Source organism: Lolium rigidum, chromosome 7 (genome assembly GCF_022539505.1).
Source record: "Lolium rigidum isolate FL_2022 chromosome 7, APGP_CSIRO_Lrig_0.1, whole genome shotgun sequence".
Taxonomy (NCBI): domain Eukaryota; kingdom Viridiplantae; phylum Streptophyta; class Magnoliopsida; order Poales; family Poaceae; genus Lolium; species Lolium rigidum.
Window position 1 is genome coordinate 66,115,419 of NC_061514.1, and position 24,341 is coordinate 66,139,759.

The 24,341-nt window shown below is 44.3% G+C and overlaps 2 protein-coding genes across 2 annotated transcripts; one reads left to right on the plus strand and one right to left on the minus strand.

The window, feature by feature from the left end:
• Positions 1-14,126: 14,126 nt before the first annotated feature.
• Positions 14,127-18,715, plus strand: LOC124671475 (homeobox-leucine zipper protein ROC4-like). The gene is made up of 9 exons (XM_047207842.1): positions 14,127-14,255; positions 14,377-14,618; positions 14,715-14,832; positions 14,962-15,597; positions 15,693-15,818; positions 15,883-16,110; positions 16,870-17,047; positions 17,128-17,498; positions 18,353-18,715. Exons 1-9 carry the CDS (start codon positions 14,127-14,129, stop codon positions 18,713-18,715), a joined length of 2,391 nt encoding a protein of 796 aa, XP_047063798.1.
• A 587-nt stretch (positions 18,716-19,302) lies between these two features.
• Positions 19,303-24,084, minus strand: LOC124678191 (replication factor C subunit 4-like). The gene is made up of 7 exons (XM_047214104.1): positions 23,905-24,084; positions 23,714-23,820; positions 23,513-23,614; positions 22,805-23,000; positions 20,041-20,169; positions 19,760-19,954; positions 19,303-19,677 (listed from the first exon to the last, which is right to left on the minus strand). The coding sequence occupies exons 1-7, from the start codon at positions 24,082-24,084 to the stop codon at positions 19,570-19,572; spliced, it is 1,017 nt and encodes a 338-aa protein (XP_047070060.1). The 3' UTR covers positions 19,303-19,569.
• Between the last annotated feature and the right edge of the window lie 257 nt (positions 24,085-24,341).

A 24,341-nucleotide genomic window follows, 5' to 3' on the forward strand; every position in this document is an offset into this window, starting at 1 on the left:
CGAGCGCGTCAAGCAGGAGGTCGTCACCGACGAGATGTACAACTTTCACCAGTACTACGACGCTTCTGGCCGCCGCAATTACTTCTAGATAGGGTTTAGTTTAAATTTAATCGAATTTCGTTCGAATCTATGTAATATATAGCAAGTTTGAATGAATTCGCTCGAGTTTTAAATTTCTAAAATTGTGTTTGGGGGACGCAGCTGGGGAGCGACGTCCCCCAAACGCAGCATGAACAAAACATGTCCCCCAAACGCTCAATCCGGTGCCGTTTGGGGATGGTTTGGGGGACGCGGCTGGAGATGCTCTTAGGACCGGCGATTTGCGACCGTTGTGGAAGCCGCCTACCGACGTCGAGACGCCGACAAGCGGTGCGGCAACATAGGACGTGGCCCGGCGCTTTCGCGGCCTCGTTGCAGCGTCGGAGGACGCCGCTGTAATAGGGTTTAGAGGTTATAAGATGAGAGAACACCAAAGTGTGCATTGCATTCATGCATAGAAAATCCGGGGACTTTTCGCGCTTACAAATAAAACTTACCACAGTAACTGAAGTTTCACTTGACTTGTTGGAATTGAAGTAGATCATCAAGCCAAGCGCTATAAACTTTATTGTGATCTTTGCTAAAACCATGTTTTGGGTAGAGATGATTTGATCTATGGGCTAGATCAAATGGAATTAGTTTTACAACAAATAATACCTTAAGTAAGGGTCAACTACCAGATCTTGTAAAAGATCTCAACATGACATTCCTTACAACAACACATGAATAATTATTCAACTATAAATCAAAGAACACAGTTAATTAAGAAACTATTCTTTACTTATCTTTTCCATGTTTTTCACTAACTAAATATTCCTACCATGAGTCACATGGTATATCTTTTCAACTACAAGACTTGAATCCATGTCAAGGACATTCCTACTAGTTCTTCATCAACCCTTGGCCATTCAATCTAGTTCATTCAAATCCTATCATAGTGAGATAAGTCATTGATATTAACTAATGATATAAGGGGTACAAGTTAAGTACTAAACCCTAATTGACTTAACCAACCTTTGGTGGTAAGTGAGAACCTATTTTATTAGGGATTCAAGTGAGACAAGTGTTGTGATCATTACACCTTGGTAATGATCATAAACCCTAGAGGAACTCTATCTATATCAGAAAGCTCAATCTAAAGAGGTATACCAAGTATGTGGATTTATACTTGATCTTGGAAAAGAGAACTATGATTCATTACTGAACCTTATGAGACCAATGCTTTGATCATTACAAATTGAGTAATGATCATAAATCCTTAGAATCTAAGTGAGTGGGATGAGAGAAGTAATAGAGAAGAAGATGTAAGGAATAAGTTGATCATGTTTAATGCATGATTTTGCTTTATATATTTAGAGGATAAGACAAGCTTGTGAGATAATCAGACATCATCTATCACATAAAATGATAGATCCCTAACAATTAAACCCAGACCAATCCTCAGGCCTTATGTAGAGGAGTGTTGATATTGTACTTAAACCTTGTTTATCCAAGCATTTGGGACAAACCTAGCATTGCCTTGATACAAGAATTCTACCTGAGTGAGGAAGAATAACCCTAGCCAATTAAACATAACCCAAACTTATGCCATATCCTCTGGATGTGTATCACATGGGTGATCACTACTAAAACCATATACTACATTTAAATTCCAATCCAATTACCACTTGGAGGGATAAGTAGAACCCTGCCATGCCTCATGCCTATTTATGTTGCAAAATAGTGAAGCATCACTAAAACCCTAAACCTTTCGCATAGGTTCTACTCCACATTAAATTATGATGCACTAACTTGTGTATCATGGATCACAAGTATAAACCAAGCCCTATATACCTAATGACTAAATGCCATTTGGTGAGTAGAGTGAAACCAATATCCAATTCTATTTTGTCTCGCAAGGAATTTTCTTTGTGAACCAAATAAAATAGTATTTTATAAAATAGAATCACCTTAGCAAGTGAATTGAATTTGATGAGCATAGGATTTATTTTAATTAAGTCAAACTAAAATTTGTGAGTCAAGATTAGTAATTATAAAAGTTATCCAAACCACTCTTCTTAAACCTTATGAACCATCATACACATAAAATCATGAACCAATCCCATTCCCTTTATTATTTATGAAACTCTAGCCATAATTAAAATAGATATGAACAATCTATATTGATTAGCACTAGCAAAATATAATGTGTTCATCATGCATAGGTTATAAATTTCAAATCACCTAAATACATTTGGTCCCTAAATTAAAAGGAACTAAAATAAAAACATAGGTCCATGTCCAATTTTCATTAAACCTCACAAAATATCAATCTAATCATAAACTAAATATTTATTTAAAAAACAACACTATGCAGTAAGTAATAGTATTAAGTTATCTTGATACTCAAATATTTTAGAACTTGCAAAACAAAACATAATTCAAATTTGAATCCAATAACAAATAGAAACCAGGAAATAAAAACAGAAAATAAAATAGAAAATAAAATAATAGAGAGAAGGGCTTACCAGGCTTACCTGTCCGGCCGAAGCCCAGCAGGAGCCCAAGACCAGCACCACCTCCACGGCTGGTCAATATCCATGATTATGGACTTGGGTTTTAGAGAAAGAGGTGGGCTGGCGATTTCTCTGGCTTATTAGACAAACAAGGTGGTGTGATGTATTAGTGAAAGAACACAATGTTGTCGAGTTGCTAGAGCAAATCTAGGGTTATGATACGTCTCCAACGTATCGATAATTTCTTGTGTTCCATGCCACATTATTGATGTTATCTACATGTTTTATGCACACTTTATGTCATATTCGTGCATTTTCTGGAACTAACCTATTAACAAGATGCCGAAGTGCCGTCTCGTTTTCTCGCCGTTTTTGGTTTCGTAAATCCTAGTAACGAAATATTCTCGGAATCGGACGAAATCAACGCCAAAGTTCCTATTTTCATCGGAAGCATCCGGAACACCCGGGAAGGACCGGAGGGGGCCACAGTGGCCACCAAACCCTAGGCTGGCGCGGCCGCAGGGGGGCCGCGCCGCCCTATGGTGTGGCCCCCCGTCGGCCCTCTCCGCGCCGCCTCTTCGCCTATATAAAGCCCCCGGATCGGAAAACCCGAGACCAATTGACGAAACCCACGTAAACCTTCCGCAGCCGCCGCCATCGCGAAGCCAAGATCCGGGGGACAGGATCTCTCGTTCCCGCACGCTGCCGGAGCGGGGAAGTGCCCCCGGAAGGCTTCTCCATCGACACCGCCGCCATCTCCATCGCCACCGCTGCCATCTCCACCGCCATCTTCATCACCGCTGCTGCTCCCATGAGGAGGGAGTAGTTCTCCATCGAGGCTCGGGGCTGTACCGGTAGCTATGTGGTTCATCTCTCTCCTATGTGTGTCAATACAATAATCTCATGAGCTGCCTTACATGATTGAGATTCATATGATGATGCTTGTAATCTAGATGTCATTATGCTAGTCAAGTGAGTTTTACCTATGTGATCTCCGGAGACTCCTCGTCCCACGTGTGTAAAGGTGACAGTGTGTGCACCGTGTGGGTCTCTTAGGCTAGATTTCACGGAATACTTACTCATTGAATGGCATAGTGAGGTGCTTATTTATATCTCTTTATGATTGCAAGCATGTTTGTATCACTACTATCTATGTGCTACTCTAGTGATGTGTTATTAAAGTAGTTTATTCCTCCCGCATGTGTGCAAAGGTGACAAGTGCGTGCACCGTGTTAGTACTTGGTTTATGCTATGATCATGATCTCTTGTAGATTATGGAGTTAACTATTGCTATGATAATATTGATGTGATCTATTCCTCCTACATATGCATGAAGGTGACAGGTGTGCATGCTATGCTAGTACTTGGTTTAGTCTCGTTGATCTATCTTACACTAAAGGTTACTAAAACATGAGCATTATTGTGGAGCTTGTTAACTCCGGCATTGAGGGTTCGTGTAATCCTACGCAATGTGTTCATCATCCAACAAAAGTGTAGAGTATGCATTTATCTATTCTGTTATGTGATCAATGTTGAGAGTGTCCACTAGTGAAAGTGTAATCCCTAGGCCTTGTTCCTAAATACCGCTGAGTTACTACTCGCTTGTTTACTCGTTTTACTCGCGTTACTACTGTCGCAATACCACCACCATCAACTACACGCCAAACACTTTTCTCGGCACCGTTGCTACCGCTCATACTTATTTATACCACCTGTATTTCACTATCTCTTCGCCGAACTAGTGCACCTATTTGGTGTGTTGGGGACACAAGAGACTTCTTGCTTTGTGGTTGCAGGGTTGCATGAGAGGGATATCTTTGACCTCTTCCTCCCCGAGTTCGATAAACCTTGGGTATCCACTTAAGGGAAACTTGCTCGCTGTTCTACAAACCTCTGCTCTTGGAGGCCCAACACTCGTCTACAAGAATAGAAGCTCCCGTAGACATCAAGCACTTTTCCGGCGCCGTTGCCGGGGAGGAAAGGTAAAAGGCTCTCATACTACGGTCTCGGGTAAAGTATTTTTCTCGGCGCCGTTGTGTGTGTGCTCAAAGCTATTTCCTTTAGATCCTGCAATTGCATCTTGTTGTTTCTTGTTTACACTAGTTTGGCATAATGTACAAGAGTGAGCTTCTTATTCTATTTCCTGATTTAAAACATGGATTGTTTGATGCGAAAATTAAAAAACCTATGAAATCTTCTTTGCATGCTGGTAGTAATATTAGTATGAACGCGTTGAACACCATTGTTGACAATAATATAGAAAGTTCTAAGCTTGGGGAAGCTGGTTTTCATGATATTTTTAGTCCCCCAAGCATTGAGGAGAAAATTTTCTTTGATGATACTTTGCCTCCTATTTATGATGATTATAATGATAGTGGTCTTTTGGTGCCACCTACTATGGAGAGTGAATTTGATTATGATTACAATATGCCTCCTATATTTGATGATGAGAATAATAATGATAGCTACTTTGTTGAATTTGCTCCCACTACTACTAATAAAATTGATTATGCTTATGTGGAGAGTAATAATTTTATGCATGAGACTCATGATAAGAATGTTTCATTTGATAGTTATATTGTTCAGTTTGCTCATGATGCTACTGAAAGTTATTATGAGAGAGGAAAATATGGTTGTAGAAATTTTCATGTTACTAAAACACCTCTCTATGTGCTGAAATTTTTGATGCTACACTTGTTTTATCTTCCTATGCTTGTTACTTTGCTCTTCATGAACTTGTTTATTTACAAGATTCCTATGCATAGGAAGCATGTTAGACTTAAATGTGTTTTGAAATTGCCTCTTGATGCTCTCTTTTGCTTCACATACTATCTTTTGCGAGTGCATCATTAAAACTGCTGAGCCCATCTTAACGGCTATAAAGAAAGAACTTCTTGGGAGATAACCCATGTGTTATTTTGCTACAGTACTTTGTTTTATATTTGTGTCTTGGAAGTTGTTTACTACTGTAGCAACCTCTCCTTATCTTAGTTTTGAGTTTTGTTGTGCCAAGTTAAGCCGTTGATAGAAAAGTAAGTACTAGATTTGGATTACTGCGCAGTTCCAGATTTCTTTGCTGTCACGAATCTGAGCCCACTGCCCTGCAGGAAGCTCAGAAAATTATGCCAATTTACGTGCATGATCCTCAGATATGTACGCAACTTTCATTCAATTTGAGCATTTTCATTTGAGCAAGTCTGGTGGCCTAATAAAATCCATCTTTACGGACTGTTCTGTTTTGACAGATTCTGCCTTTTATTTCGCATTGCCTCTTTTGCTATGTTGGATGAATTTCTTTGATCCATTAATGTCCAGTAGCTTTATGCAATGTCCAGAAGTGTTAAGAATGATTGTGTCACCTCTGAACATGTTAATTTTTATTGTCCACTAACCCTCTAATGAGTTGTTTCGAGTTTGGTGTGGAGGAAGTTTTCAAGGGTCAAGAGAGGAGGATGATATACTACGATCAAGAAGAGTGAAAGCTCTAAGCTTGGGGATGCACCCGGTGGTTCACCCCTGCATATATCAAGAAGACTCAAGCTGTCTAAGCTTGGGGATGCCCAAGGCATCCCCTTCTTCATCGACAACATTATCAGGTTCCTCCCCCGAAACTATATTTTTATTCCATCACATCTTATGTGCTTTTTCTTGGAGCGTCTGTTTGTTTGCTTTTGTTTTTGTTTGTGTTTGAATAAATTGGATTACATCATGCTTGTGTGGGAGAGAGACACGCTCCGCTGGTTCATATGAACACATGTGTTCTTAGCTTATAATATTCATGGCGAAGTTTCCTCTTCGTTAAATTGTTATATGGTTGGAATTGGAAAATGATACATGTAGTAATTGCTATAAATGTCTTGGGTAATGTGATACTTGGCAATTGTTGTGCTCATGTTTAAGCTCTTGCATCATATGCTTTGCACCCATTAATGAAGAAATACATAGAGCATGCTAAAATTTGGTTTGCATAATTGGTCTCTCTAAGGTCTAGATAATTTCTAGTAAGGTGTTTGAACAACAAGGAAGACGATGTATAGTCTTATAATACTTGTAATATGTCTTTTATGTGAGTTTTGCTGTACTAGTTCATCCTTGTGTTTGCCTCAAACAACCTTGCTAGCCTAAACCTTGTATCGAGAGGGAATACTTCTCATGCATCCAAATACTTGAGCCAACACTATGCCATTTGTGTCCACCATACCTACCTACTACATGGTATTTCCCGCCATTCCAAAGTAAATTGCTTGAGTGCTACCTTTAAACAATTCAAAATTTATTACCTCTTATTTGTGTCAATGTTTTATAGCTCATGAGGAAGTATGTGGTGTTTATCTTTCAATCTTGTTGGGCAACTTTCACCAATGGACTAGTGGCTACATCCGCTTATCCAATAATTTTGCAAAAAGAGCCGGCAATGGGATTCCCAGTCCCAAATTAATTAACAAAAATAGACACTCCTCCATGGTATGTGATTGTTGGACGGCACCCGAAGGATTCGGTTAGCCATGGCTTGTGTAAGCAAAGGTTGGGAGGAGTGTCATCATAATAAAACTAAAATAAAAAGGTACTCCTTCATGGTATGAGATTGTTGGCGTGCACCCGAGGATTCGGTTAGCCATGGTTTGTGAAAGGAAGGTTGGAAGGAGTGCCATCCAAAAATAAAATAAAATGGGAGCCGCTCTTTGAAGGTTTGTCTGGCAAGGGGGTTAGAGTGCCCACTACCATTCGTTGACAACAACATACACCTCTCAAAACTTTATTTTTATGCTCTCTATATGTTTTCAAAATCAAAGCTCTAGCACAAATATAGCAATCGATGCTTTCCTCTTTGAAGGACCATTCTTTTACTTTTATGTTGAGTCAGTTCACCTATTTCTCTCCACCTCAAGAAGCAAACACTTGTGTGAACTGTGCATTGATTCTTACATATTTGCATATTGCATTTGTTATATTACTTTGCATTGACAATTATCCATGAGATATACATGTTATAAGTTGAAAGCAACCGCTGAAACTTCATCTTCCATTGTGTTGCTTCAATGTCTCTACTTTGAATTATTGCTTTATGAGTTAACTCTTATGCAAGACTTATTGATGCTTGTCTTGAAGTGCTATTCATGAAAAGTCTTTGCTTTATGATTCAGCTTGTTTACCCATGTCATATACATTGTTTTGATCACTCGCATTCACTACATATGTCTGTACAAATAGTATGATCAAGGTTATGATGGCATGTCACTCCAGAAATTATCTTTGTTATCGTTTTACCTCGCTCGGGACGAGCGTAACTAAGCTTGGGGATGCCGATACGTCTCCAACGTATCGATAATTTCTTGTGTTCCATGCCACATTATTGATGTTATCTACATGTTTTATGCACACTTTATGTCATATTCGTGCATTTTCCGGAACTAACCTATTAACAAGATGCCGAAGTGCCAGTTCCCGTTTTCTCGCTCGTTTTTGGTTTCGTAAATCCTAGTAACGAAATATTCTCGGAATCGGACGAAATCAACGCCAAAGTTCCTATTTTCATCGGAAGCATCCGAACACCCGGAAGGACCGGAGGGGGCCACAGGCCACCAAACCCTAGGCCGGCGCGGCCGGAGGGGGGCCGCGCCGCCCTATGGTGTGGCCCCCCGTCGCCCTCCCGCGCCGCCTCTTCGCCTATATAAAGCCCCCGGATCGAAAACCCGAGACCAATTGACGAAACCCACGTAAACCTTCCGCAGCCGCCGCCATCGCGAAGCCAAGATCCGGGGACAGATCTCTGCTCCGGCACGCCGCCGGAGCGGGGAAGTGCCCCCGAAGGCTTCTCCATCGACACCGCTGCCATCTCCATCGCCACCGCTGCCATCTCCACCGCCATCTTCATCACCGCCGCTGCTCCCATGAGGAGGGAGTAGTTCTCCATCGAGGCTCGGGGCTGTACCGGTAGCTATGTGGTTCATCTCTCTCCTATGTGTGTCAATACAATAATCTCATGAGCTGCCTTACATGATTGAGATTCATATGATGATGCTTGTAATCTAGATGTCATTATGCTAGTCAAGTGAGTTTTACCTATGTGATCTCCGGAGACTCCTCGTCCCACGTGTGTAAAGGTGACAAGTGTGTGCACCGTGTGGGTCTCTTAGGCTAGATTTCACAGTAATACTTACTCATTGAATGGCATAGTGAGGTGCTTATTTATATCTCTTTATGATTGCGAGCATGTTTGTATCACTACTATCTATGTGCTACTCTAGTGATGTGTTATTAAAGTAGTTTATTCCTCCCGCATGTGTGCAAAGGTGACAGTGCGTGCACCGTGTTAGTACTTGGTTTATGCTATGATCATGATCTCTTGTAGATTATGGAGTTAACTATTGCTATGATAATATTGATGTGATCTATTCCTCCTACATATGCATGAAGGTGACAAGTGTGCATGCTATGCTAGTACTTGGTTTAGTCTCGTTGATCTATCTTACACTAAAGGTTACTAAAACATGAGCATTATTGTGGAGCTTGTTAACTCCGGCATTGAGGGTTCGTGTAATCCTACGCAATGTGTTCATCATCCAACAAAAGTGTAGAGTATGCATTTATCTATTCTGTTATGTGATCAATGTTGAGAGTGTCCACTAGTGAAAGTGTAATCCCTAGGCCTTGTTCCTAAATACTGCCGAGTTACTACTCGCTTGTTTACTCGTTTTCTATCAGCATTACTCGCTGCAATACCACCACCATCAACTACACGCCAAGCACTTTTCCGGCACCGTTGCTACTCGCTCATACTTATTTATACCACCTCGTATTTCACTATCTCTTCGCCGAACTAGTGCACCTATTTGGTGTGTTGGGGACACAAGAGACTTCTTGCTTTGTGGTTGCAGTGGTTGCATGAGAGGGATATCTTTGACCTCTTCCTCCCTGAGTTCGATAAACCTTGGGTATCCACTTAAGGGAAACTTGCTGCTGTTCTACAAACCTCTGCTCTTGGAGGCCCAACACTGTCTACAAGAATAGAAGCTCCCGTAGACATCAGAGTTACAACGATTGTGATATGAGTTGGTCTAAAGCGCGCCCTCCTGTTGGCTCCTCCCGACCTTTATATGAGAGGTCAGGTCCTAGAGTCCAATCCAGGTTGGTTACAAATACAAATATGGGCCTATGCTAATGCTAGCTACTTAATGGGTCTTAACTTGCTACTCACGTATGGTTCCTGTGCTTCGGATGCTTCCAGATCCTTTATTTTCATGGGCTCCTTTCTGGATCCATACCAAGGACGCCAAATGCGCGGATCTAGTAAGTTATCCCCATGTTAGTTAGTAGATCTTGCAATGGTTCACATGTCATTCGTAAGTGTCTCTCCTCTATACCCCGTCTTTTGAAAATTTTGGATATATACCTAACACACTATGCTCTGCACATAGGAAAAAAGTTTCAACAACATTAATTAGACCTTGCAAAATAGAATAAATCATTAACCATTTGAATCTTCCTGCCTAATGAAAAATAAGGAATAATACTATTGAAATAGTATAATGCAAGATCTAGTTAAGAACATTTTTCCACTATTTTTGCGGACTAAAAAATAAGGAAAAAATAATTTTAAAATTGTACAATGTAAGGTCTATAAGGAAAAAAATCACCTAATGCATGTCACTCATTATAGTCCCATCAGAAATGTTGGTGATGTTCAAGTCATATCTTAGGGTTGTGAGAGACCACTCCCATGCACTGGTACACTCCACCTCAACCATGCCCAAAGCAATGGGAAGAGTGCATGCATTAGGGTCTATTCTAATTGTAGTCGACAACACTCCCTTGTGAATTGTATTAATCTTGCAACCCTCAATGCAAGTGTGTGGTCATCATCCATTCAAAAACCCCTCTTACAAGTATCATATGACCAATACATAGTTGCCAAATGCTCCTTCACAATGTCACTACTACACTCTTTTACTGAATTGATAGGCCGAAAGAATGTTGAACAAGGATTTTCCCTCCTAAGCCCTTGTCTATAATCACTTAGCTGACTAAATTGAGCTTCCTCATTTCCATGTATCTCCAAAAATTCCACCTTCCTTGCTCCAACTCATGAAGAAAAGTAGAAAAAGGAGCCAAATATGTAACAACGGCTAGATTGACAATGCACCGTTCAATTTGTGGGAAGGCTCACTACAGCAAGAAAGGGCATTCTTTAAAAAAACATAAGAACCCAAATTTGTGTTCTTAGGTACTTGAACCTAGGGTAGCAGGATTGTGCATCAACTTTTCAGTTAGGCTCATTTCATTGTGCATCCACTTTACTAACCAAGTGAGTTAGGCTCATTTTTTTATGAGAAGTACATTCAAAGTTAGGAAGCACAATAAGAAGATCATGTTGTACATGGAGATGCAGATGGTGTGGATGACCCAACCATTTTGCAAGTTTGCATTCTAACTGATTTGTTAACTAAATTATCGGAGCCACAATATGTTAACATTTGTCCCTTTATGATTTTTAGCAGCATGCTATTCAATAACGAAGAGACCCTGATATAGATCCTAGCCACCAACTTCATACTAATGGATCCACCATGTCGATGAGCATGTCGACCAAGTATGCACATCATGTCTGAGCTGCCGCGTAGGGTCAACGGGTTGCATCCTATTGTGGCGACGTATCCAACAATGGAAGCAGGTGATTATCATAGCTCCACCCAGGTGGTTCCGACGATGATGCCACCACGACTAGTTCAAGATGTGATTATGGCTACCATTTTGTACATGATTAAGTGGGGCATCAAGAATTGGATCAACATGGTCAGAAATGGGAAGGAGAAGAAGATGAAGAATGAGTGAGCAAAGAAGCACTATCAGTTTGGAGTCGGTGTTAAGACAATGTGTTGGTTTAATAATTCAGCGTTGACAACGTGTTGTTAAACTGTTTATTTTGTTTCTCATGTCCTATAATCTTGTGCTGTCAATTGATAGCTTAATAACAGGATTCTACCACAATACAAGTTGAGTGCAAGTGAATGTTTAGAGAGTTAAGTGAAATGTCCACCAAATTGAGAAATTTTTGCACTAATTAAATTAAAATCCGTACCTTCAATTATCTTTGCGGGTCTTAGGGCATGAGCAATGGAGGCAGTTGTCCAACTAGGTTTGGATAAAACTTTTGACATATGCATGCCATGTTATGGTCCCATTAATATGTCTTTCTCTCAAAAGCTGATTTGGTTTTTCTTTTTCTCTCTCACATTTTCACCTTTATGGCTGAAGAGGCTGCCTCCTTATCCGAACCTAATTTAGACCACCCGAACCAAGATAAAGCTGCGAGGCAACACCCTGAGGCTATGCATTGGCCATGCCCTTATTAGGCCACACTAGTAAACTTAGCACAATCGTCGTCATCTCCGTTGATGCCGGTGGCGCCGCCTGCATCGAGCACGACATGACGCTCCTAGATGCCACAACTATTGCTGACCCTCAATGTAGTAGGCTCCATCTGGCCCAGCCGTCGCCTACTCATTGCCTAGCCATCTCCGCTCCACCCGTCGCCTCACTTTACCTCTAGGGTTGCAAATTTGGGGAAAAAGCTTGGGTTCTAGGGGTACACACACTTGAGGAGTGAATAACATGATTTAAAAAATATCTAGGAGGTTTCTGCAAAATACACATAACCCATGCCACTTAATGGCAAGTTTTTTTTTTACCTATTTGTACCCGCATGTTTGGTTTGTATGCCACTCCTCCAACAGGCAACTTTTGGTACGAAAATACACCCTTGAACAACTATTTGTAAATTGTAACGTTGATGCAAATTTTTGTTGCGAGAAACAGCAAAAACCCCAACAAGAGAAGGGTACAAAACCCCAAATCGAGTTTGACCAAGCCGTCCGTCCGTTCACGGGGTTTTCGGCTGCCCCATCCATCCCGCCATGGCTTCGCCATTTTGTCTTCGCGGCGAAGGTTTCCGGGGGACTAGCGTGCCTAGGCCACCGCGCTGTTCTACTCCGTCCTACTTTATGAGAGAGAGAGACGACTGCGGTAGTTGAAAACGGGGAGACTGGTTGACACGCAGGGCGCCGCCTCCGAAAATGCATTGGCACTTATGAATTGGGGCGCAAGTGAAATCACAGCCATTCACATGCATATGGATGCTCATCTGTGGGGTCCGCTAGCTTATCCACTCATTGCAAAAGATTCTCTTCTTGAAATACACTACTAATTCTAAAATGAGTATAACTTTCGCGTAATAAATGTAAATGAGATTTTGTTTGCATATTTGACTTCCTCCCGACGAACTCTTCAAAATGAGTCTAATATTTAATTTTTTAAAATTGATTTCGTGAACTCGTATCTATAAAGTCCTCTATTGTTTGCGCATGTAGTCCATATGCCATGTTCATGTAGTCCTGCAAAAAGTACTGCTAGATTTATAAAGTCCTTGTCAATTTTTCATATGGTACATGTAGTAATGTCAAAAGTACTGTTGATTTTACACACATGACAGCTGTAGATTCCTTTTTCACGTGGGGTCATGTTGGACCGAATCTCGAGGAACACAACTATAAACAACGGCTATGATATCAACTGCGCCCCATTTTAAGTGTTTTAAGCATGCGCAAGTTTGCGGTCTCATAAACGTTTTTGTCTCTGCTCCTCTCTCCCAGGCGGCGGCCAGATCCCATCTCCACCGGCGTGAGCTCTGGGTCCCTCTTCCTCCACTTGCCGCTCCGGCGGCAGGAGGGGGAGGGGACCTCGTTCCTCCTCCGTTTTGTAGTTTGGGCTTGTCTGCTGTGGTGCGTCGTTGGGGTGGTGGGAGCGGCGCCCGGCAAATAAATCCGCCTCAACTCCACTCCCACACCGACGGCGACCTTCACGGCGGCGTCTCGGAGTTGTTGGCAACGTGTGCTTGTCGATCTTTCAGGTCGGCAGCTTGGTCTTCTCGCCGTTCTTCGGATCCGGCGAGATCCGTTTCTCGACGTGTCACCGGCGTTTGTCGTTGTCCACGATGGCGCCGGGGGCCGGGCGAGGTGGTTCTTCCGGAGCGAATATGTTGGTCCGGAGGTGGTGGATATGCCGTTCTTCTCCGACTTCGTCGATGGGAGGCGGCGTATCTTGGTCCAAGACGGCACGGGAAGTCCCCGGTCGACGTGCCACGCCGACATGTGCCTCGTCGCTTACAGCGAGCCTGTTCATCGACTCACAAAGCCTCGTTGGCAATGGTGCTCTTTTGGATCTTGCAATGGTGGAGGCTCGGCGTCTCTTCTTGCGTTCGTCTCGGCGGCGTTGGAATTGGACGGCGGCCGCGGCTACTGGTGGTTGCAGGAAACCCTAGGGATCGTTTTGTATTTCTCGATCTTTTAGGATTTTATCCGCAAATTCGGGATAATCATTTTATCCCGGTTTGTCTTTTAGTTTCCACATGTGTTGCTTCATGTAACTTGATTTTCGATTAATGAAATATGTGGTTGCTCTCAAAAAAAAAAAAAAAAAAAAAACTGCGCCCCATTTTATAAGCACAATCTGCGGGTCACGCCGCCTCCCTCGACAAGCACGCCCAGTTCCCTGCGCTTCTTGGCCTGGCCACCCTCGCTTCTCCTCCCCGCCCCCATGCCAAGCGAAAAGGCTATGAGCTTTTGGGGTTTCTTCCACGACGACGACGGCGCCGCCGCGCCCGACATGGAGGAGTTCCCCTACCTCTCCGACGCCGGTCCCGGCGTCCTCACGTCCTCGCCGCCGGTACGCAGCGCCGTGCTTCTTTATCAACGTCTTGGTCTTTTCTTTGCGCGGTCCTGTGCGTGAGACGGAAAAAGGCGTGTCTTTTCTCGGTTCCTCACTCCTCCGCGTGGTTTTATTACAGGCGGACGGAGCAGGCCGTGACCGTGACCGTGACCGCGGCGGCGGCGGCGGCAGCGTGAAGGTGAAGCGGAGCGCCTCGGTGGCGGAGAACGACAGCCGGTCGGGGATAGACCACCTCGACACCGTCGTCTCTGCCGGAGTCGACTTCGGCGCCGAGGACGCGGCGGAGCCCGGCCGCCCCGGCAAGCGCAACAGGACGTCCTACGGCCGCCACACGCCGGACCAGATCCGGGAGCTCCAAGCGTACGCGTCCTCGCCCCCTGCACGTGCGATTCCTCCCGTTTCTTCGCTCGCTTAAACTGATCATGCGTGCGTGGGTGCCTCTGTCCTTCGGTGCAGCTTCTTCCGGCGCTGCTCCCACCCAGATGACAAGCAGCGGGCGGCGCTGGCCAAGAAGCTCGGCCTCAGGCCCATCCAGGTCAAGTTCTGGTTCCAGAACCGGCGCACGCATTTCAAAGTAAGCAAGCAACCAACTTTATCCTCGATTCCTTACCTCGTCTGCTTCGCGCTGCTTGCTTGCTTGCAGGTGCATGCGCTCACTGACACGCCTGCTTCCTTCCTTTCCTGTGTTCGTTGATCTTGCAAGAGGGAGGCTCTGCTGGACGAGAACGCGCAGCTGCAGAAGGAGAACGACAAGCTGCGCGCCGAGAACGTGTCCATCCGGGGGGCGATGATGCACCAGGTGTGTGGCGGCTGCGCCCACCCGTCCCCGGCGATCCTTCGGGGGTCGGCGTCCCGGCAGGAGGAGGAGGACCTGCGCGTCCAGAACGCCAGCCTCAGGGCCGAGCTCAGCCGGTTCTGCGCGCTCGCGTCCAAGCTCCTTGGCAAATCCATTTCCCTGCTGGCGCCAGGGGAGTGTATTGGATCAGTGCCGGTGTCGGCCACAGTGGCCAACTCCACGGTCACCGAGTTCACTGCTGGCTGCAGCTCAATGGCCATGACGAAGGCTGGCATTGACAAGTTCGTGTTGACGAAGCTTGCAGCGAGCGCGATGGATGAGCTCGTCAAGATGGCGCATATGGATGAGCCGCTCTGGACTCCAGGTGTTCCCTTGCCTGGCTCCCTCGCCAAGGGCACACTGAACCACGAAGAGTACCTGAACATCTTCTCGCCGTGCATCACAGGGGCGAGGACTGCGGGGTTTGTGTCCGAGGCCTCTAGGGAGTCCGGCATTGTAATCAGTGAAAGTAGTGCTGCGCTTGTGGAGACCCTCATGGATGAGGTTTGTCCTCCTCCCACCACCATGCCCCTTCCTTCATATGCTATCTATTCCCTGTATGTCCGAAATTACATTGGCTGTTTAAAATCTTGCTGCAGAGACGGTGGTCCCGTATGTTCTCGTGCATCATCGCCAAGTCATCGACCATGGAGGAGATATCGGCTGGAGTTGCAGGAAGTAGAGATGGTGCATTGCTGCTTGTGAGTGTTGAACAACACTATCCAGTGTCTATATGCACATCCTATAGTTAACTGCAGCGTCTAACTGATTCCTCTATCACTGCAACAGATGCAGGCAGAGCTTTGTGTTCTTTCACCTCTTGTCCCTGCTAGGGAGGTGACCTTTCTCAGGTTCTGCAAACAGTTGAGTGATCGTGCGTGGGCTGTAGTGGATGTTTCCATTGATGGATTGGTGATGGAGCAAGGCCTAGCTGTGGAATACACCACTGCAAACATGAGGTGCCGGAGGCTGCCTTCTGGTTGTGTGGTGCAAGATACCGCCAATGGCCTCTGCAAGGTACGACATCCTATCTCCATTCACTTGTATACAACATGTTCTTAAGACACTTTTATGTGGTTCACCTCGTAAACATCTGCACTGTTAGGTTGGCAATTGATAGCCATGTTAGCACGTGGGAAACTCATGTACAAAAACATTCATAGTTTACTACTAGCTATGCTACTGAAGCCACTCCTAGAAGTGGTATTTGTTGGGTTAGTTTGTCATTGCGTGATCAACATGCATCACAAACTGACAAATCATAGGGCACGCTCAAGCTTTCAATAGGAATGTACCAATTGTTTGAGGTTCCAGGAATGATATGATCCAGATCTAATATGTCAGCTATTCTTGTAGACGTGTGCCATTTCACAGAGGCCAGACCATGTGCACAAAGGTCTTCTGTTCCTATATCAGTCATTTTCAGTATTGTTGTGTGACTCCTGTTTATCTTCCCTTCAATGGCTGGTCACTTGTTAAGTATAGATGCAAGCAATAGTAATGTGTCAATTAATATAGTCCTGTTGTAATATTGTTTTATTGCGATGTAAACATTCAGTACAATTTACAATGTGGGAATGTCTAGCATCTTGCATAGTATTAGTCTAACTTGTCTGCTTTTTTTATATTCCAAAACTTGGCCAATCTGTCTAACCGGTAGTTACACAGGTGTACCTGATAGATCCTAGTAGAATTGCACCGCACAGCTCGAGAATGTGTTTGGCCACGCACTCATGCACTTATGTGCTAACAGATGCAACTGAATCTACACTGCAGGTCACATGGATTGAACATACAGAATATGATGAATCCTCTGTGCACCAACTCTACCGGCCTCTCCTTCGTTCTGGCCTCGCCCTTGGTGCAGGGCGGTGGTTCGCGACACTACAGCGCCAGTGTGAGGGCTTGGACATTCTCATGCCATCTGTCGCAGCACCGAAGCAAGACTCATCAGGTACAGAAATATGACAACGTGCAACATCTATGTGCCATGCTTCCTTTCAATTAAAAGGCAATGTGCTACATTTTCCACAGATGTCATGGTGGATGGAGCACGGAGCTTGCTGAAGTTGGCGCAGAGGATGATGGAGAACTTCCGTGCAGGGGTGAGCACATCATCTGCTGCATGGAGCAAACTGGATGGCTTCACAGGCAACATTGGGGAGGATGTGCGTGTCATGGCAAGGCAGAGTGTGGATGAACCAGGGGTGCCACCTGGTGTGGTGCTGTGTGCTGCCACATCAGTATGGATGCTTGTAACACCCAAACGGCTGTTCAACTTCCTGTGCAACGAGGAAACACGTGCTGAATGGGACATCCTAAGCAAGAGTGGCCCTATGCAGGAGTTGACAAAAATTGCCAAGGGGCAGCAGGATGGCAACGCTGTATCTCTACTGAAGGCCAATGTGAGTATTACATATTGCTTGTCCTAGTTGTTGCTCCTCTGCTTACTGGAAACATCACATGCTTAACCGACTAGTAGTCAGGAAGCTTTTTAATTATCTAAGAACTGAACCCATTTACTTCCAGGCTTTCAGATAAAGAAGGAACACATATACCTAAAACTTGGTGGTCTGCTCCAAATGTTTGTTTAGACATTGGGGTATGGCGGGTGTGTAGATATGGCCAGACATAGTTTAATTATGAGCATGATGAAGTATGAATGGTCTGAAGTTTGTGAGACTTATATTCTTGGCGAAGAACATATAAGATGTTTTCACCAAACTTGGTACAACTTACCAGTTACCATCTCTATTCCAATACTAAATTATATGTACTTTTAGGATGCATGCAGTCAAGATTGAAATTTTACTACAGCCATACACTCGATAAAAGCATTTCATATCAAATGTTTCATATATTTTCAACTACTTAGCATAGAACTAGCAAAGGTATTTGAATGTATTTATTGGAGGAGAGATGTGAAACAGCAAGAGTTTTCCTCCCCCTGGGGCACACACCCAAATGTGTATCGTTTTGTATTAGAAGGAAAACAAACAAGAAATTGAAGGTAGGTAGTAGTAGATTTGGTGGCATCCTTGTGTCTGAATTCTTTGCAAGCAACAAACTTGCGTTCCTGTGTGAAATTCCATCTAGTGTCTGAACATTTATTCGGTATATCCTGGTCTTCATAGGCATCTTCAGTAGCAAAAAAAATCTTGGCATGTTTTCGATTCAGGATGTTACATGTTCACTGTGACAGTATCTATTCTTTCTATTTTCCATTTCTACCATAACCCTAATGTCATACATGGTGCAGGCCACAGACCTACAGGACAGCAGCATTCTGATCCTACAGGAGACATGCACAGATGCATCTGGCTCGATGGTCGTGTACGCCCCGGTGGACATCCCAGCAATGCGCCTTCTCATGGACGGAGGAGGTGACCCAAGATTGGTTGCGTTATTGCCATCCGGTTTCGTTGTTCTTCCTGCCGGGCCTAGCATATCTGGTGACGAGCACAAGGCGTGCGGCTCGTTGCTCACCGTGGCATTCCAGATACTTGTGAACAGCAGCCAGCCCACCGGAAAGCTCACCATGGAGTCAGTACAGACCGTGAAGACCCTAATCTCTTGCACCATCAACAGGATCAAGACGGCGCTGCAGTGCAATGATGTCTGATTAGTGGAGACGAAAGACATTTTGGCCTGGAGTGAGCAGTCAGTGACGAGTCTGAGTCAAGAGCGAACCGCGAAATAGGAGTGGCCTTTGCTAGGTGGTAAGGATCAGGCGGCGCAGGTCCTTAGCACAGAGCAATGGTGGTGGTTCGGGTATTGACTCATTTTGGAAAGACTGTTGGAGGCTGGTGTTATGATTTGTAGTGAGTGGGAGGAGTCATCTAAGTTTTTTGTTGGCAGCTGTTCCATGCTTTTGTTACAGCGACATGTGGTGCTTTCTGTAGGAGCTCCGAATTGCAATGCTAGTCATGCCATAGGTTCTTTTCTTTTGAGGTAGTATTAAGTTTAGTTTGTGGTCTCTGGCAACCTGTTTCCTAGAAAGAATCAACTTTGCTATGTTAACTTCTAAGATTTTCAGATCACTTTGCAGTTTCTTTTGTCATGTAACAACTTTGGTGCACGGTACGCCTAAAATGGGAAGGTAGCTGTTAACTCTGCTCATAGGTTCAGACAATCATAACATGCAAAGAAAAGATGGATCCATTTCCTAACAATGCTAGGTAATCAGCATGATATGAAATTGACTTGGACCAGTGATAGTTCCTTTTATGACACTGGTACGATAGCAGAACAACGGTCTACAGTAGCAGAACAATTCAGATACAGCAATGGACGAACCACAGATGTTTGGGCCAAGCTGTTTCAGTCTTCACTAATCACTACAGGCTACATCTGCCGCACTAGATTAACATAACTAGGTTTACTCCAGTGAAGCACTATCTTACACAATACCGCGGCAGGGTTGTAATAAGAAATCCGTGCAGCACTGTGAACTGATATCAGAGCTGCTGCACAATGTTACGCTTTTGCTGTTTCTCTCGCCAGGGCATACTTAGCCAGAAGGCCAGAAAGCTGAAGGAACGACCCAACACCATCACAGATTCTCATGTGGGCAAATCCAGTTTCCTGTGCAAATAAACATGAAATTTTAGTCCACACAAGATAAACTGAGAACAGCCAACCACATAAGTAACAGGACTGTGTTTACCTTCAGGAATTCAAGCTTCAGATATTCAGCCATGTCATAGTTCTTGACAACACGGAAAAGGGTAGTGATTATGTCAGTAGGAGAGTAGCCCAGATCATAGAGTTGCTTTAGGCCAGAGCAGGCCTCATCAAACTTTCCATCAAGTACATTTTTCACTATATTCTTGACATGTAAGGGATGTGGTTGGTCGCATACCTGAACAAATTCATTATTACTGTTAACTGAAGAAAAAAATGCAGAATTTAGATGATGCGTGGTGATATAACTTGTATTGTACCAACCTTGAACACATTTTCTTGATTAACAAAACAAAACCCACTAACTGTAGCTTGCAAATTGTTCAAAGCTTGTCTCATGTCACCATCAGCAGTAAAAATAATGGCTTCAAGACCTTCTGGCACATAAGGGACCTTCATTGAACAAGAATAGATACATTAGACCTGGCACCCAGGACAAACAAACAGAATATCCTTTAGGGCTGTTAGATCAGACCCTAGTTTCAAGGTTTAACCAACATTCAGGTAATACGAGCAAAATATCCCTAGTATTGGCATGATCAAATGAGTTTCAACACTGCAAAATAAAGAAAACATTGAATTTTATAAGGCAGCTGGGTGTTGCCTGCTTGCAATCTTTCAGGTAAAAAGGTGCCTTGAGGTCCCATACTGATCATCTTTTTTACAAGACATATTATGTTTCTCAATCTAGCAGCTTGGTCTATTGAAGAGCATTTTAGGATGACTAACAGGATATGCACCTGTAGACTCAACCAATCGGAGCATCAAAGTATATTCAGTAAACCAGTAAGGCAGGTACTTGTTAAAGCTAAGTTAACTTATCCTGACCGGACAAGCTCAGGGTGTGTTTGGTTGGGCTGTGGCTTATCTGAAAGCTGATGTGAGCGGTGTGCTGTGGAAAAGCAGTTGTGGGCTCTGTGCTGTGAGAAAGCCCCAAAGCCATTTGGCAACTAGCTGTCTGAATTGTGGTTGTGAGGATACATGTCCCTGATGCCCCTGAAGAGATAAGAGATTGTTTACAAACTGTTTAATGAAAAGGACTTCATTAGAGGTTGATCTTGCCATGAATAATGTTGTTGTAACTAATGGATTGATTATCTAGTTAATTATTTGATAGAATTCCTGATCAATTGACATATTATCTTGTTAATTATTATATTGATTTTTTCAGACTTAATTCACAAAATGTTTAACAAAAACTATACTTTGCATCCCGTGAGCATGAGTGTGAATCCTCAAGTTTGGTCACTTAAAACATATGTGCCTAATTAAACTAGATGTCTTAACTTCGACAAAGCAATCAACGATCAGCTAGTATTCTACAGGTCCAAACAGCGTACTCTCCCCATGGTGGATCTGCAGTGAGGAACGGAAGGGGACAACCTGGTGTTGGAAACAGTTTGGGACAGTGGCAGGATGCCCCTCCTCCAGCTCCGGTGGTGGATTTGCAGGAAATGTCTTGAGGAGCAGATGTAGAGGAGGGCAGCGGCCGTCAGTAGGTACTGATGTGGACGACGACAGTCAGGGAGGAATCAGAGGAGGTAAAGGTTGGGGGAGAAACCAAAGAGGAGGACGACGACAGCAGCAGTCGGGGCAGACCAGTTTTCCTAGAGGTGGCATCCTCTGCTCAAACTGCAGCGACGTGTGGCAGCGGCAAGAACTGTGACGGCGTCTTATGGACCTTATGGTTGTGGTGGCAGCAAGAAGCCTAACACGAGGGATGTAGGCGGAGGGACGTGCTACAGAGGCGGGTCCAGCTGGCATCAGTGGGGGGAGCTAGCCAACAGTCAGGGAGAAGGTGGCGGCACCTTTTTTTTCGAAATGGACCTAACCCTATCACGAGAGAGACATGGGGACTGGTCAGGGAGATGCCTCGTGAGTTGGGTGGCAGGAGGCGGGTAAATTACCACAACTTTAGGGGAAAAATCGAAAGGACTCCAAGCCAAAGCCAAAAAACACCTCCTGGCGTGCTTTCCCCCATGCGCTAGTTTTCCGGTGGCTTTCCAAGTGTGTTCGCTGGGTTTGCTGTTTGGTTGGGCTTATGGCTTATAATCAAAGAAAGCCACCGCAAAAGCCCAACCAAACACACCCGCAGTGTGTGATTTCCTGATCATCCGATTACAGGATCGTAATCAGTTAGCAGTAACAGACTAACATTCACTCTACATGGATTAGTTACAGTACAATAGTAATTAATTGATTCGGAAAATAGCAACCTCTAGAGCAAGAACACTTAAGTAAGCATAAAACATTTATCTGGGCCAATTACTTAACATTAGGGATCACGAGCATTGATGGCTCAAATATCATATCGGCAGCAAAGCCTAGAATTAAGAGCTGCGGTGAAGCCGCAAAATTATGTAATGACAAAAGGAGGGACACCGGCAAGATGCACTGTGGATTAAGTGCAAATATCACTTAGTTGATGGTAATTGGTGTTCATATCCTAAACTACAAGCTACCTATCAGCACTTTGCATTGGCTCTTCAACTACGAAATACTTATTTATAATACCACAAATTAAGCTTCTTTCTATTAAGGTACGCTGTAACTCTTGTACAGAAAAAGACTAGTTTTATTTACCTTTAACTACAGAACAGGACAGTCATGTGCATGCTCTTATATAAGCTCTAATCATATTAATGCATGTACATTACAGTCATTATGCAGAGATAACAACCACAGCAAAAGGTCAAAAGTGAATAGACAAGGATATTTGAAATAAACAAAATTAGAAGAACACAAATAATAGAGACCTACATATGCAGGATCACATGTCAGAAAGGGGCTTAAGATGGATAATATTTAATGGGAAAGCACCTTAAAATGGACCATAAATTAAGGTAGATGGGGAATGCTCATGAGATCTTTCTGCAAGGGTTTTAAGTGGTTAAGATGGATACCAATGGATATCAAATATAGACGTCCAAATTAGGTAAATGTTTTGGATTATTATGGCAATATGAATGGAGCTGTTTTAAGCACACACACTTCTAAATCCTTGCGATTACAGGGGCTAACAAATTACCTTCTCAGCTGCCACCACAACCATAAGGCGGCCAAGGATCTCCTGATCTGAAAGCCTCGAGAACCGGACAATAGCGCAGCGACTTTGGATGGGTTCAATGATTTTGGATGAAGTATTGCACGCAAGAGCGAACCTTGTGGTGTTGGAATAGATCTCCATGGTTCTTCTGAGTGCTTGCTGCGCCCCAGTTGTCATGCTGCACATAGCAAGTGTTAGTCCGAACAGAAACTAAAAAATAGTTACTATGTCGCTAACAACAATTTGATCCATGATTTGAAGCCTTCACAACAACTGCAGCACTACACTTGCAGATTTAGAGTTGACACTGGGTTTCTTTTTTATACCTTATGTGTCACTATTATAATAAATAGTCTGGTGTAATATTCAGGTTAAGTGTATTTTTCTTGGTGATGTGTACTGACATTCTGGGTCTTGAACAAGACTGTGCAATATCCCATGCCTATTTTCCTAGGATAATATGAAATTGTACTACATGGCAACCTCTAGCTAGTTATTTTGTGTGCAGGGAACCTCTAGATAGTTTGTAATGCAGTTGTGTCATAAGTTCACAATCCAATTCTAGTGCTAGCTTTCTCCAGTTCGAAACCAACAGATGATGAACTAGCAACAAGGTCACCAACACATCCTACTTTCAATTCTCAGATTACTGCCGACCACAAATCAATCCGGCTCCGGGGGTGGCATTACCTGTCAGCCTCGTCCAGAATGACGATCTTGTGCCGTCCAGGCGGCAGCGTGACCTTCTTCTGCGCGAACATCTTGATCTTGTTCCGCACCACATCCAGCCCCCTGCAAACGCACGGATCGACCATCAGTCCATCACACAACCAATCCACACAGCCACGAGCCGACAGTACAAGATTAGGTCACACGGCGGGCGGCAGCGACCTGTCGTCCGAGGCGTTGAGCTCGAGCACGCCCTCGCGGTAGCTGGGCCCGAGCATCTCGTGGGCCAGCGCCAGGATGCTGGTCGTCTTCCCGGTCCCCGGTGGCCCCTGGAAGGAGAAGAGAAGGTGTTAGTTCCGCTGTGTCCCGAGGGTGCGCAGCGCGCGGAAGGTGTTCGAGGAAATGGCGCTTACGGAGAGGATGAGGTTGGGCATGTTGCCGTCGCGGGCGATGACCTCGAGGCGGCTGACGGCGTCGGAGTTGCCGACGACATCCGCGACGCGGCTGGGGCGGTACTTCTCCACCCACGGGATGTTGTACGTGTCGGCGGGGGCCGGGGCGGCGGCGGCGGCGGAGGAGGAGGCGGCGGCCATGGCGCTGGGTTGGGTTGGGCTGAGCCGAGGGAGGGAAAACCGCGCGGGTTGTGGAGGGAAAAGTGGAAAATGCCCGGCTAGCGGTGCGAGGGTTTCGTTTCGGCTCTGGGTGACGACCGGCCGGTGGACGGCTGCGATCAACGACAGTGATTAAGGGCATTTTCGTTATTTATTTTTGTAAATTTATATGGGTCTTCTTTAAAATCTACCCCCAAATTAACATGCTTCTAAAGAGAAGACATATTACATAAGTTTAT